The 15,108-nt window shown below is 43.5% G+C and overlaps 1 protein-coding gene across 3 annotated transcripts in view; it reads left to right on the top strand.

The window, feature by feature from the left end:
• Nucleotides 1–15,108, top strand: part of XIRP1 (xin actin binding repeat containing 1) — a 53,698-nt gene that overhangs the window by 13,633 nt on the left and 24,957 nt on the right. For 2 of the 3 annotated variants that reach the window (XM_043509715.1, XM_043509713.1), the window contains exon 1: nucleotides 10,310–10,575. Coding sequence is in view for 2 of the 3 variants with exons in the window: in XM_043509713.1 (XP_043365648.1) it covers nucleotides 10,330–10,575 (246 nt within the window). In the remaining variant the exon portion in view is untranslated. Of the gene's footprint in view, nucleotides 1–1,812; nucleotides 1,895–10,309; nucleotides 10,576–15,108 lie in introns of those variants that run through there. The other variant, XM_043509712.1, reaches the window with a different exon arrangement.

Raw genomic sequence — 15,108 nt, forward strand, 5'->3', positions numbered from 1 at the left:
TGTGAGACTAGATGCTCAGAAAAATAAGTCTAGGGCTTGCTCCCGGGCATGGCTAGGAGACAAAGAGCGGAGCCTAATGCATGCAACAGTGGCTTCTCTGCATGTTCACCAACACCATCTCTCTTATAACTCACAGTGCTTGCGGTGCGAAACAAGCACACTAGCAGCTTCCCAAACACACACCATGTTTCCTATGGACCAGTTTTTGCCACCTGTACTTATGTGCTCCATGAGCTGCCCCACTGGGTTCAATGGAACTACTTCTGGAGTAGGGTACTACTTCATGGGAGTAAGAGTGGCAGAATCTGGCCCTTCATTAGTAATTGGTGGTGTGTGTAAAGGGAAATTTATTAGATTTTAGCACCAATTCATGTGACCAGTGAATAACACTGAAGAGAGCCAGGAAACAGCCACTGGAGAGAACAAACTCATTTCCACTTGTAGTTTAAACTAAATTTGAACCCTATTCTGCAGAGTGTACAAATCCACTGTGGGACAAAGTCCCCTCCTCCACAGCCTCCTAATCTAAACACACACCCTTCTGACCCTGAAACACAGTTCAGCCTAGGCCATCCAGGTCTCAGTGATTTCAAACGGGCTGTTACCAGGAACAAGGGGCATGTGCCCCAGCATCTACTAAGGACACTGAAAATCCTTGGGTGACCCAGAAAACACAGTCACACAAACGCACTCAGAGTACCCCCATGACAGTCACAGAATTGAGGCCATACTGGATCTCATTGTGCATGCCCTTTCTGAGACCAACCAACAAAGACAGGAGAGCTGCTTGCCCTGTTTTCTACAGCTCTTGGCAGCAGAGACAGTGATGGAATCAACTGTAAATCAAAAAGTCTTGGAAGAAAGGAGTTAATGCGCCTTGACACTTTGGAGGAGGGGGTGGGGATGAAGCACAAACCCGTAAGCCCTATGAAGAGAGTCAAACAAGATACTACTGCTAGTCATTAGCATCAAGGTAGATGACTTGCCATAGTACTACTGGATAAGGCCCTTTTGAGACCCCATCTGGAACAGCATGTAGTACCGCCTTAGTGATCGCGATTCCACAGAGAGGAGAGGATTTCCTGGCTGAGGAGGCAACAAAGGACAACAAAAGATAATTCCAGGCATAAGAAATCTACATGCTGTAGGGACAGGTTAAAGAAAGGGATGGGCTTACCTCGGTCAGAAAGATGAGACAATGAGGTGATCTTAAAAAAAGCTAGCAAAACATTGCCCAGGACTTCGGGTTGATAGGCAAAGAAACCTTTCTGGAAATGGCTAAAAAAATAAGGGATACAATCACTAAGGGCCAGATTTTGATCTCTTTACTTGCATGGAGTAGTACTTTACTCTCTATATATGCTATTGAAACCAATGGGACTACTCCTGGAGTGATTTATTACTTCGTGTGACTACGGGGGGCGTAACTGAGGCCAAAATTAAGAGTAAACTGGGGATTTATTTGGTGACCTGAGTTACCCTGGGGGTTAAGTGGCTCTGGCGCATACTTAGGTGAAGCTATAACAATGGAGTGGAATCCTTAGTGCTGGTTAGAAGTGCCTGGAATCAAGACACTGTCAGCTCTCTGGGGCTGGTGCACTCTCCTAATCATAAAACAATTTGGGCTTGACGAAGGCACGCCAAAGTGTAATATGCAGCGGTTCTATCAGAACCATAATGGAACAATATACCCTATGGTCTAATGGTCTGATAGCCTTCCATACATGCCAGTGCCTAGCAAGGTTCTTAAAATCTGTTTGTGGACATGTAACTGTTCAGCTAGCAGCTCAGACTGTTCTCATTCTCATACAGGAAGTGAAGCTCTCCGGGAAAAGTAAGACGCCCATCTCTAAAGTGCCAGATACAGCCTATGATTCAGCCGTGGGCAAGCGCTGTGAGTCTCTGATTTATTTTGGTTCCTGGGTGATCTCAGCTATCTGCTGCCATGTCTCTGATTGCGCCGATCACAAAAGAGGGGTCATCCCCAGCTCTTGTGCAAACCCACTGATATAAGTTAAATCAACCCAGGTTGACCAAGGTCATTCTTGCCAGTATCAGTGGCAGCTTAGATGGCAAGGAGAAGTAGCTTGATGGGTCTGTCTTCCCTAGGGAGATACGAACCCAGTACAGAGTCACTCTCCAGGAGCCAAAAGAAGAGGGCAAATTATCTAGTAAAAAAGACATACTGCAAGTGACTCAAAGCAAATCAAATGTAAATCTATCGTTTCACTGACTTAGCACAGATGTGTCACAGCGAGGTTTTTTTAGCCTGAAAGCATTAGACATTATTATAGTCCGAGTTTAGAAATTGGGAAACTGAGGCACATTACTGTAAAGTGACTTGCTCATGACTGCACTGAGCCCATGAGAGCAGGGGTTGGAATGCAGGCCAGTGCTCAGTCCACTGGATCATGTTGACTCTCTCTATACTGGTTAGTCTCTAGGCTAATGGTTAAAAATAGGTGATATCAAATTAGTCCATGTTTAGCCTGGCTGGGTTTGCACTGCATTCGAGGTGAAATAATTTTTCCATGCTACTCAGTGAGCTATGCGGTTTATTTTGTACATAACTTATGATTGAACTACGGTACTCTTGGCTTGATTCCATTTCAGACATTGCATAGGTGATGAATCAGACCCAGTCATTATTGGCTTAAGATAGTATATAGTAAGTGATCCCCGTGCTGTGATCTCATTAGAGCCTAGCCATTGCTTTTGTACCATCTTTAGGAAAGTACTCAATAGTACAGTTATTTGGGGAAAAAAGCAGCTCAGGAGAACATGGAGGTATCTGGTTCCCATGAGCTTTTTAAACAGAAAGGTGGTGGGAATCATCACCAGACCTTGCTAAATAAGTATTGAGATCTTTGGGATACCATTAAAGTTAGCTTCATCATTCATTTTACAATGCCAAGTATAGGAACAAAGCTCATCATCTGGCTGATGAATGATGATACACTATCTATCTTAGGCCCAGTCCAATACTTCTCCTATCAGGAAGCAAATGATGAGTCCTACTTTTGCTTGGTTGGTGGTGGGGTAGGACAAGGGGCAGAGCAGAAACAGCAGATGATATTGGTTAATAAACCCTTGAATTTTTGGCAGTCCCTATTAAAATGTTCTGGGAGGGGTCTGGGTACACAGCTACAGTGCGTGCCCAGAGAGGAGCATTCTTGTTCCGCAGCCAGGCCACCACTCTCATAGTATGTGGTTATCTGTAGCGTGCTGTGCCAGTTGGGCCTGCAGTGCCATGTTTTCATCATGGAACTGGATGGATTGCCTGCACAGAGCTTGGTTCTCTATTGGGAGCTGCGACACTTGGGCTTGCAGCACGAGGAGCTCCTCCTGGGGGTGGTTAACCGTTGAGGCATCTCCAGTATCTTCTGGGGCATGCTGGGCAGGGAACGGCCAGCTGCCTCCATGCTCTTCCAGGGTAGGCCTTAATCACAGGTTAGGGTGGTATGGGCAAACTATTAAGAACCTGACAAGGGCAGTCAGGACCAAGAGTTAGAGTAGGGCCAAACCTAAGGTGAGAGTAGCAGAGAAGTTTGTAATCAAGTTCCAGGCTGTGGTAGATATTAAGAATCAGAGTCCAAGTCAGGTTTCAGATCCAAATCAAGCCAGGAGTTCAAGAGCAGAATACAGGAATGGTCATGGCAGCTGCAGGAGATCCACACAGTTGTCTGGATGCTTCCTGGAATGCCCCTTAGATTTATATAGGATGGGGATCCAGTCAGAAGCCAGGAGGCTGCTCTCTGTCAGACCCCTTGAGGCGGGACTTCCTGTGGTCTGTGTCTATTGCAGGTCATGGGTCGTGGAGCACAAGCTGGTTACTGCTGGGCCTTCTACTCGGTGACTGAACAATCCATGTCTGCCTTCTATACCTCAGCTGGGGATGCTTTCAACATTACCAGTAGGTTGTAATGTGGGCCTTGTGCCAAGACTAAGGAGCAGACACATTGGTGAAATACAGCAATCTAGCTATGGGAAGATAAAGTCTATTGGATAGTTTGGAGCTGCATGAAGTTAAATTAGCCACTGAATCTGATACATAATCATCTGGGAGATTTAGATGTTCATGGCATTGTTTGAGATGTTTCCGCTGATCAGCATTTCACTGTCAAATAGATTCACACCCATGCAAACAAACACATACCAAATGCACAAAAGGCATCATGGGGGGGTAGGACCAGGGGCAGAGCAGATTACAAAGCAAATGCACCAGTTGTTGCATTACTCTGCAGACCATCTCTTAGTTTTGTCTTAGACTCCAGTAGCGCATTTAACACTTGGCGAGATCATGTAGTAAACCTCAGCATCATGAGATGACCCTGCCATCACTAGCCAGAAACCAGGCGCTCCAAGGGCTGTTGTGAATGCTCTAGGAGTATGAGTATAGTGAAGGGAGTAAGTGCCAAGGAAGAAGAATGATTCAAAATGGCATAATTAGGAATAATGGGATTAAACAGAGCAATGGAAAATTTAGACTAACTATAAAGAAATATTTCCTAACAGTGAAGTCTGCGGGATCATGGAATAGCCTCCTAAAGGAAATGATGGAAAGCCAGTTGCTGGTGTCATTTAAAATTAAAGTGGGCTATGCACTGGAGACTACACTGCAGTTGTGGAGCTGGAACAATCTAGGTTAAAGAAGATTTAAGAATTCAAATCTTCTCCTGGTGGAACCTTGACTACTGGAAAGAAGAGACAGAGCAGTCAGCAGAGGCACCCAATGCATTGGCTTTTCCGTGTCTGTGCGTTTCACTCCTCTAATGGACAGAATACACTTATATGTATTTTTTACATTATTCAGTTATTTTTTTGGGGGGTGGGAGTTAACTGAAAGGCAAAGTAGGATGTGGCATCAGTTCAGTGCAACAACACTTAAATTGGTGTCTAATGTGACTACAAATTACAGCATGTTCTGAGCAACTGCAATATATATAATTTCTCCTCTTTTCTACTCCATTTTGTATTCATTTAAGAATGTATCTACCGGGACTTTTCAAAACTCAAAGTGGGGAGAGAGAAAGTAAGAGAGTGTATATAGCTAGATTATATATTTCTTTCCCTGGCGTAAGGTTCACACATCCTCAGTACAGTAGGAACGGACCATAAAATATCCAACAATCACTTTATTTTTATATTTGTTAGTTTACCACTAGCTTGTGAAAGCATTTCTGTTAAGGTACCTGGCCTTCTGATCAAGTATCAGGGGACAGCCATGTTAGTCTGTATCCACAGAAACATCTGGTGGCACCTTAAAGACTAACAGATTTATTTGGGCATAAGCTTTCATAGGTAAAAAATCCACTTCTTCAGATGCATGGAGTGAAAATTACAGATGCAGGCATTATTATACTGACACATGTCCTTCTGATAGTCTCTCTGATGTGAGCACTTACCCTGCCATCTAGTGGTAGTGTGGTTTCTTCCCTGTACTCCAAATCCTTGGACTGGACCTTCGCAATTATACAAATCACCTGGCAGAGATTTCTGTTGTTCAGTAGTGGAGTGCAGGGGGGCTGAGGGAAGTAGTTGCTCTTTAGGAGGGAATATCTCATCTCTTACTCCCTTGGCTGTCTGGCAGAACTGAGGAAACTGTTCTCCACCTTGAGGGAGGTGAGCACTGTGTCACTCTGCAGCAAATTAAGGAGCAATATTGCTGGGCTCTGCAGATGTTGCCAAGGCGTCTTTAGCAAGGAGGATAGTGACTGTGATATGAGGCGCTGAAGTGTGGGGAGTGGAAAGGAGAGAAAAATAAGAGAGACTTCTCTGGGCTCTAACAGGTCAGCACCTAGCACATTGGGATCCTGGTCTAGACTAGGACTCCTAGACTCCAAGGTAGGAGGAAGAAGAAGAAGAAGGAGGAGGAGGAGGATATGGGCCAGATCACCAGCTGGTATGCCTCAGCAGCACTCCACTGAAATCAGTTAAGCTACATTAATTTACACCTGCTGAGGATAAAAGCAAAGAATCCTTACTTGTATTACAAACGTCTCTTTAAATGTAATACACTTCTGATACTTGCAATAGCACAGGTTATTAAAATAGAAATCATTTTGAAAAACTCATGTCCCTTTCACCATTTTTCCTGTGTTTACTCTGTGCACATCTCTTTCCTTGGAGAATGATAAACAGGTTGGTTTTTACAGAGGTAGCTGGTCTGTTTCTAGTCAATTTCACTCTCGGATTCTCATGCAGGATGCTTCAATATTGGGATGGCAAACTCTGCTCTTTTGTTTAAACAAAAGCTTTATTCTTATGCAATTGAAACAAAAAGCAATCATGAAAACATTTCTATTGCATTTCTGTTTCTGGTTATAAACCTGGTGTTTTTGCACCAATGCTGACCTCTACGAGTCTTTTTCAGTCTGAATATTAGCTTTGTGGATGGATAGATTGAAGCTTGGCACCATTTCTGTTAAGGAAACTGTTGCATCATTTCTATTGCTTGAAGAAAATATGTATTTTTAAAAGCCATTTCATATACATATAAGTTGCCTGATCTGATGATCGATTGTGCAAAAATTTCAGAGGTTTTTGTCGATTGAGTCATATTGTTCTCTTCCCAGTGAAAGTCAATATATGCGCTGAATGTTGCTGTACATGGATTGGGACACTGTACTTAGTAAAGGCCAGATTGCGATACCTTTACTCACTTACTCTACAAATACAACTGGACTACTAATGCTGTGAGGTACTGTTTAGTCATGTGTAAGGGTATCAAACTCTGGCCCTAATATAGCAGAACAGAAACCTTGGCCAGAGCCCTGGAATGCAGGCAGCTAATTAAATGAGAAGGGCAAGGATTTGTGACTCTCCTTTATACAAGTAGGGCTATGCATGTGTCCCAGCAAACACAATTACTTTCCCAACATGACAACAGACAACTGAATGCAAAATCTATTGTAACTAGCCAACAGAGCTGGCTTTCAGTGGTTTGTGTCTCTCACTGTGTCCCAGTTAGCAAAGAACCTAGGTGTTTTAAAATAGGGGATCCAGCTACCTAGCTAAGATATAATGCTGTCTTGTGGCAAAGAAGCAAGGGAGAGTGTAACAGGGTCTTCCCTAAACCCAGCAGACCCTGCCTCTTTTTCAGTTTCCCAACTCTCATCTGAGCTGGCAGGAGGCCAACTCCCCAGCCATTTTGTTAATGAAGCTCCCATCACTGCCAGTATTTCATTCTCTTTTCCCAGTGATTCCCTCATTGTTCAAACACAAGCATGGATCAGTAGGAATCAAGGCAGGTAAACCAGGCCCTGCCCCCTAGTTCGCCTGAGGTTTTGACCACTGCCTACGCAGCTGGTATCCCAGTCAGATCTTTTACCTAGCGTTCCATGACCAGGATCTCCTGTAGGAACCTCCCTACTTCCTGCAGCTCTCTGCTTAAGTGAGCTGCCTGTTGGCTTTGTATCTTACCAGCTGGAAGGCAGCTGACAAGTGGCAGGTAAGGGCTATGCCCAACACCCTGACTCACCAACTCTTATGGCAGCTACTTTGATTTAGATGTCTCAGGAATGAGGCTGGAGTCCTCTTCAGAGATGAGCAGTTTCAGAACCATTCCGTTAACAAACTGCCTTGTTTGTTTTGAATTAATGACTTTTTGTTACTGTGTTTGTGTCTATATAAATAACATGCGATTTTCAGGTTCTGATTTCCCAATTGATGAGACACACTTTTTTTTTTAGCAATTTTGTAAGTTGTGTGTTGTTTAAAGTGCTATTGTGACTTTTTGTTTTAAAATTGATGGTGGTATATTATAGTCACCTAGTAATTGTGGTCTATTATTTGAATGCATTAAAATACTCTGAGCAGAGCTGTATGAAGTTAGCTGAAAAACATCAATTTACGTTCAACTTTAACTTAAGATGATCCAGTATTTAAATCCATGTGAAAATCTCTGGATTTTTAAACTGTTTTTGTTTTACTTGTAATTATTCTTCTTCTTTCTCAGAATATTAGATTCTTTTCTGTGTATTTAAAACTAATTGTATAATAATAGCTCTTAAATTATGCATTGGGCAGGGACTGAATTAACGATTTATGCCCCACCTGTCAAAAAAGTCACAAGCTGCAACTGGTAGACACTCTTAAGATGGGATCTCAGCCAAGCTGCTACCGGCTGCTGTCTTCTCCGGCAATGTGGTGCCGCCCCACCCGCACCCTGTTGTGCTCTGCCCTTGACCTGGTGCCTTTTCAATGCTCACTGCCTTTTCCTCTTCCCCATCCGTACGAAATTAATAGCTCCGCCGTGTGTCCTCGGTGTTCCCAAGCTAGCCTGTCACTCCGTTTGCTGACTCTTGCTTGTTATAGAGCTTATGAATAATCTAGTTAGCTGAGCTGGTAAACATATGACAACCCCTGCCATTTCCATTCCTGAGGGTCAGAATCTGGCTGGTAATCAATGAAATGTATATTGCATGCTTACTCAGATCCCTGGCCTTTCCCTTCTCAGTGTTTGAGATACCCCGTGGGGGGATATTTTATATGAGACTCTACTACTGCATAATAGTGCCTTACTCAGTGCCATGCATGGAGTGCAGTGTTTTGTTGACATGGGAGATTAATGACTGTGGTCTCTGCACGATAGTTTCTCCAGGACTTTTTTTTTTTTTCAGGTAGTTAGATTTCAATCAGTTCTGAGCGATCTTAACTTTCTTCCCTGATTCTAGTCTATCGAGGGAAACCAAAGAGCAGTTACTGGAGGGGGCTGTTCTTGTGAGACACAGGTCTGAACCCAAACCACTGGATGTCAGCAAGCGGCTAATAAGTTGTGGCCTAATTGTGTATTTAAGGTGCTGGGAGTGGTGAGGATTTGAGCCACTCCAGGAACCACAATGGGAAAGGAGAAATATACAGTATCGTAGGGCAGAGATACCCAATGATTGTAAAAAAGGATTGAGCAACATGCATTGAAAAAGTAGCATTCTCAAGCTATTTGGCTATTGCCACAAGGAAAATAGGGTGCCCACTGGGGACCAAAGTCTGCCCTCACTACAATTCCCACTGAATTCTTATCCTTATTTATGTTACGCTAGTGCCTGCAGGCCCCTACTGATAGCAGGGCCCCACTGTGCAAGGTGCTGTACAAACACATAGCAAGACACAGTCATGGCCTCAAAGACTTTACCATCTAAATAGTGAAGTAAGACGAAAGAAGTCTGGGGAACTGAGGGCCATAGGATTGAAGTGGCTTCCCCAGTGCCACACAGGAAATCTATGACAGAGCTGGGAATGGCAGCCATCTTGATTTCCAATCCGCTGTCTTAAGTGCAAGACCTTCATAGCCTCTATCTCGTCCAAACTTGTCCTTCATCTCTAGCTGGTGGTGGCCTTTCTACCTACGTTTCAAGTGGCCACATTATACGAGCAGTCTCTTCTAGAGCAAGCCTACACTTTCTTACAATTCCTCAGCAGGTAAGTTAGATCAACTTAGACGCCTATAAGACATCAGCAGAATGGGTGAAACTAGATCAAAAAGGAATTTGAATATAAAGGGACTAAACTAGTGCAAGATCTAACTTATACATCATCTCTGAATCTGGCTGACAGGCGTAATTTGAAGGTGGACTGAGACTTGAAGGCACTCAGACCTGCACAGGATTAGCTCCTGTATTTTTCACTCAGGCCAACAGTTCAAAAGAAAGCATGAAACCCACACAGAACATCTAGGTACAGTTTGCTAAGGGAGGAAAATTCCCCGCTGACCTCAGCTAGTGATCAGTTGTGATCTGAGGTATGAAGTCTGTCCACTCTTTTTGTCTAGGCTAATGATAGGTGCTATTGTTGTTTATATGTAGCACCCTTCTCCACAGTCTAAGAAGAAGAAAGGAAAAAATAAAAGGCAAAAAATATAAACTAAATAAAAAGAAATGCTTTTTAATCAGTGGAACTCATTGTCACATGATATTATGTAATGTAGTGGACTGCCCAGCTGGCCTTATATTATGTTCCTCTGCCATATCCCCTCTTGCTATTCTCTTTTCTAAACCAAAGAGTTCTAGAAAAAATACACATCCATTTAAAAGCTAATTAGGAATCAGCTTATGTTAATTAATACTTGTTGCCATTGCCAGCTTTTAACATAGTAAAAATCTTGTGACAGTCACAAGGTGCCAATGCCATGGCCCAAGGACCCTTGAAAATGATTCAGGAAAGTGCCTCTTCTCCAATGCACAATATTTGGAAGCTTACACATCCCTTTACTGAATTACAGTGGGGCACTGCTGAATGAATAAGTCTATCGGCATTGCAAGCTGTTAGCGCCAGCGACAACTCAAGACTCCCCCCGCCATAGCTGCAGGAACTCTTGATTGACTCAGCCTGATGGAACAGCAACTTCCGTATTCCCTAAAAATAAACCATTTGGCTCATCCTCTCAACTTAGCCCAGCACACTATGATAAAATCAGCTGTCAGAGACCCGTCAGAGGCAGAGAACAGGATCAAGGGACACAGATTGGTGCAGGGCTTCTCCATAGGATACACTAAGTGCTGCTTTGTTGTGAATTTCAAAAGCAACCACTTCTGCTGGGATTTTCTACCAAAAAGACACAACTGGCTGGAACTCTCTGTAAGTAATCTTTTGCTTGGTGAGATTCTAGTGAAGATTTGCATGTGTTATGTGAACAATGTACCATTGCAAAAGGCCCAGTCCTGAAGTTCAGTGGGTGCTGAGGGCACTCAGCCCCTCACAGTATGAAACTCCAAGTGAGTTTGCTGCCATTGGAAAGCAATGAATTTTGTCAGCCTGGAACCTAGTAAATCCAGATCTCTGGGGTCTCTTTTCCTAGGGAGGTTATTGGGTCTGTACCATGGGTTCTATTTTCTGTCTAGTGCAGCAAAATGTTGACTTGAGCATTATGGGATGCTTGAAATGGAGAGAGGGCTTTTAACATGGTGACAAAACCATTCCTCCCTTCCCCCATAATGAAGCAGCCAAGGTTGTCACTATTTCTAGCTTCAGTGCAGCCATTTTAAATTCACTGGGCAAGTTTCTCAATTTCAGTTACTTTAATAGAGTTACATCAGTTTATACTAAGGGGCTGTCCCATTGTGGCAGTCAGATCAGGTGTAGAATCTATGCGAGGTCCATGCATTCTGTACATCAGCTAGCCAGATGGCGGTGGTGATAGATAGATTAGATAGATGATGATATTCCAAGAGGTAACACCGCATGTGACTTACTAATTTGCATCTATGTGGCATTTGAAGACTGATCAGGATGAAACAGGTCCCACTTCAATTTACACTCTTCAGGAGCAAGTGGCAGCATAGATTTTGCTAAGGATAGAATCTGATTCCCCCCTCTATGCTCCCACACATCAAACAATGAAGAAAGCATTTGTGTGTCCCTATTCAGGGATCATTCAAGGGGCCAGCTCTTGAGAGGTGCACAGCTCCTGTCTGAAGTCAATGGGAGCAGCAGTTGCTCAGTACCCCTCAGGATCAGGCTTATAGGTTATAACTTTTGGAAATCCTTTTCTCACTTCTATTCACTTGTCCAGCCCAGTAAGCGCCTTTGGACAAGCCCATAGATCTGTCAGATTCTTTGTACCTTCAGTCTCTCTCCTGCACGGCTGCATCTCTTTGCTTATTTGTTTAATGGGCACCAAAACTGCAGCTCTAAGGTGCAGGTGTTGTCTAATGGGTGGAGCAGGGCCCTAAGAGTCAGGAATCCTAGGGGCTATTTTTGATTCTGCCACTGACTAACTGCATGACCTTGGACAAGTCCCTTAACCTCTTTGCTCCAGACCCTCAGTTGGTGTAAAATGGCATAGTTCCACAAACGTCAGTGGATTTACATCAGCCAAAGACCTGGCCCTGTGTGTCTCTAAAAGAGGTGTACTACTTTTTATCCTGTGGTCAAGCAGGGTTAAATCGTCAGGTGCTATTGACATGCAAAATACGCTCTTCATTTGTTTATTCTCTTATTTCTTTCTGGGATTTACTCACTGGCATTCTGCCAACTCCTGCAAGGACAACAGAGCTGATCTTTCCCCTCCCAGTCATTGGATAAAAACAGCTTCAACAGCTCCTTTTTAGTAGAAAAATGAGAGAGAGAGATTCCATCTGCTAAACAGCTACTTAAAGGGAAACAAAATGAGAAGAAGCTCCCTCGGTCCAACACCAAGTGGTAGATGGTTCGCTAGTCTAAGTGAGAGTAAAGAGAACCTTAGCCTGTGGGTGGGAAATGTTATGATACACATTCAGGCCCATAAGTGCCTTGAACTATTAGTTATTTCTAAGGCAAGGAAACAAACGAAGCTCAAGATGATTCCCTGAGCACATTCCTGAAAAGCTCAGGGCTCATCTACTCACAGAAGTTGTACCCCTGTAACTATCCCAGGATAGCTAAAGCAGTAAAACTGCCCCTAGTGCGGGCACAGGCACATCACTCTAAAGGTGTTTTATATTGGTACAGCTTACTTCTATGTGGGACTAGGAATAACCTCTACCAGTATTAGGCACCTTTATACCAGTATAACATGTCCACTCGAGGGGTTGTAATGGCATAAATGTAATCAGTAACACATCACACCGCTAATGGACATAGCTATACCAGTACTAAACCTGCGTACAGACAACATCTGAGAGACACAGAGATGTCTGGAAAGTAGCAAAATATGATTATAATTAAGCATCCAACAATACCCATAGGAGATTTCGGGCTAATGTTGATTTCATTCCGCTGATTTTGTCCTTTAGCTCATCCTCTCAAAGATGTCATAGATGAAATCCCCACAGAGAATTCCATAGTGTCAGCTACTAACCAGTAACTCATTCAGTGGTGACTCAATGTTACTAAGAACCACCCCCACACCACACACACACACACACTTACTTCCTGGTCTCTAGAGAGCTCATTGCCTGGCACAGCTCAGATCCTCTTTATTCCATCCCTACCCCAAGGAATGGATTTCCCAGAAGAATTTTTCTCTTTTCCAGGCAGGAGCTCTCAAAACTGCACTGAGAGCAGCTGGCTTTTGAGAAAGGAGATACATTCTGGAAGCTATACGTTTGTATAGGCAGCAATAGATCTTTGTGTATGCACCTTCAGATCTCTATGCTTGAGCCCTTTGCGACAACTGCTTTGAGGAATTGGCCAGCTCATGATGCCTCGGTTAAAGGACAGAATTCCCTTCACATCATGTTTAATTGTAAGCTCTGTGGGGCAGGGGCCATGTCTTTGTATAGCGCCTAGCATAATGATGCACGAAAATGAGTGGTTCTGTGGTGCTAAAGTAATATAAATAAATAACAAATAATAAATCAGATTTTGTCTGTGGACTTGAAATGGTGACACAAACTTAACGCTGTTATCAGAACTGGATGCAAACACATCCCCTGAACTGGGGAGAAGTTTGGGGCCCGGATCAAAGAATGTGCCTTTCGCTATTCTAGAACACCAACATGAAAAAGTAGGATTTCTCTCTTCTGCTCTTTTATAGGCAGTCCTCTTCCCCCCTTCTCCATTCACACCCCCCCCCCACCTCCAGTCCTAGCTAACAGTTTGCTTCTCTTGGGAAGAATGGGAAATGCTAGTGGAATACAAGGGCTATGCTTGTTTGGTTTTTGCAGATATTGTTGGGATTTTTTCAAATAGGGTTAGTTTTTTCAGAGCAGACATAAGTGCTGGAACTAGGAGTGCTGCTGCACCCCCTGGCTTGAAGTGGATCCCATTATATACAGGGTTTACAATTTGATCCAATGGCTCTCAGCACTCCCACTACAAAAATTGTTCCAACACCCGTGAGAGCAGAAGATAGATCTCTTGCCCATTATTGACTAAGAACAGTCTGTAGTTTCATGGGTGCATATGATAATTTACCACCGCTAAATTAATAGAAAATATGGGAAAGCTTTAAAACAATTACTTATGACTTAATTGGTGACAGGCATGCAATAGCAGAGCATAAATCTCTAGTCAGCTAACCTGTAAGGTCAACAGCATTGCAAACACTGTTTCAAGGCAGGTTTCAGAGTAGCAGCCGTGTTAGTCTGTATTCGCAAAAAAGAAAAGGAGGACTTGTGGCACCTTAGAGACTAACAAATTTATTTGAGCATAAGCTTTTGTGAGCTACAGCTCACTTCATCATGAAAGCTTATGCTCAAATAAATTTGTTAGTCTCTAAGGTGCCACAAGTCCTCCTTTTCTTTTCTGTTTCAAGGCATGCAGTCAGACCCCTTTTTATGGGGCATAGATATTTACTTGCCTTTATGTACTGTGATTCCTTCTGCATCCCAGAAACATCCAGTACATGCAGCAAAAGGAGACACATACAGAGCTCAGACCTGTCCTGACATTCTCAGGATGTCACTTCATGGTGATTAGAACAGAGCTGCCTTAAAAGGCATGGCATTCCTGGCACTAAAGGCAAGCCTTCTCCGCATTAAGATTTGAAACCAATGGCCAACTCTGTACTACTGTTCCGAGTGCTGTTGTCAGAAGCAAAGATATTGCTACGAGCCTGTCAGCTGTAGTTTGGCCACACACAGGGTGGAAAAACCTTTAGGAATCAACTCTTTGCTCAGCTTCAGGTCACACCAATGAGTCAAAAAGCACCGTAGAAGGAGACTATAGGGCTTGTCTACACTTACTAGGGGATCGACACATGGCAGTCGATGCATCAGCGGTTGATTTAGCAGGTCTAGTGAAGACCCACTAAATCGACTATAGATCGCTCCCCCATCGACTCCTGTACTCCACCTGAATGAGGAGTGCAAGGGGAGTTGTTGGGAGAGCATCGCATTGTGTGTACCCCATGGTAAGTGGATCTAAGTACATCAACTTCAGCTAAGTTATTCATGTAGCTGAAGTTGTGTAACTTAGATCAATCTCCCCCTGTAGTGTAGACAAGGCCTAAGAGAATAAGTTATCAAAAAAGTCACATCTAAATAAAGATCAGTTTTCCACTGGAAGAATGATCCTGTGGATGTAGCACTGGATTGGGGCTCAGGAGAGAGGAATTCAGTTCCTAACTCTGTCACAGACTTTCTGTGTGACCTTGGGAACATCACTTAACCTCTTTTATAACCTGGAGATAATATTCCTTTGTCCATCTTACTGTTGAGATTGTGAGCTCTTTGGGATGGGAACTGACTC

This window comes from Dermochelys coriacea, chromosome 2 (genome assembly GCF_009764565.3).
Source record: "Dermochelys coriacea isolate rDerCor1 chromosome 2, rDerCor1.pri.v4, whole genome shotgun sequence".
NCBI classification, from domain to species: Eukaryota; Metazoa; Chordata; order Testudines; family Dermochelyidae; genus Dermochelys; species Dermochelys coriacea.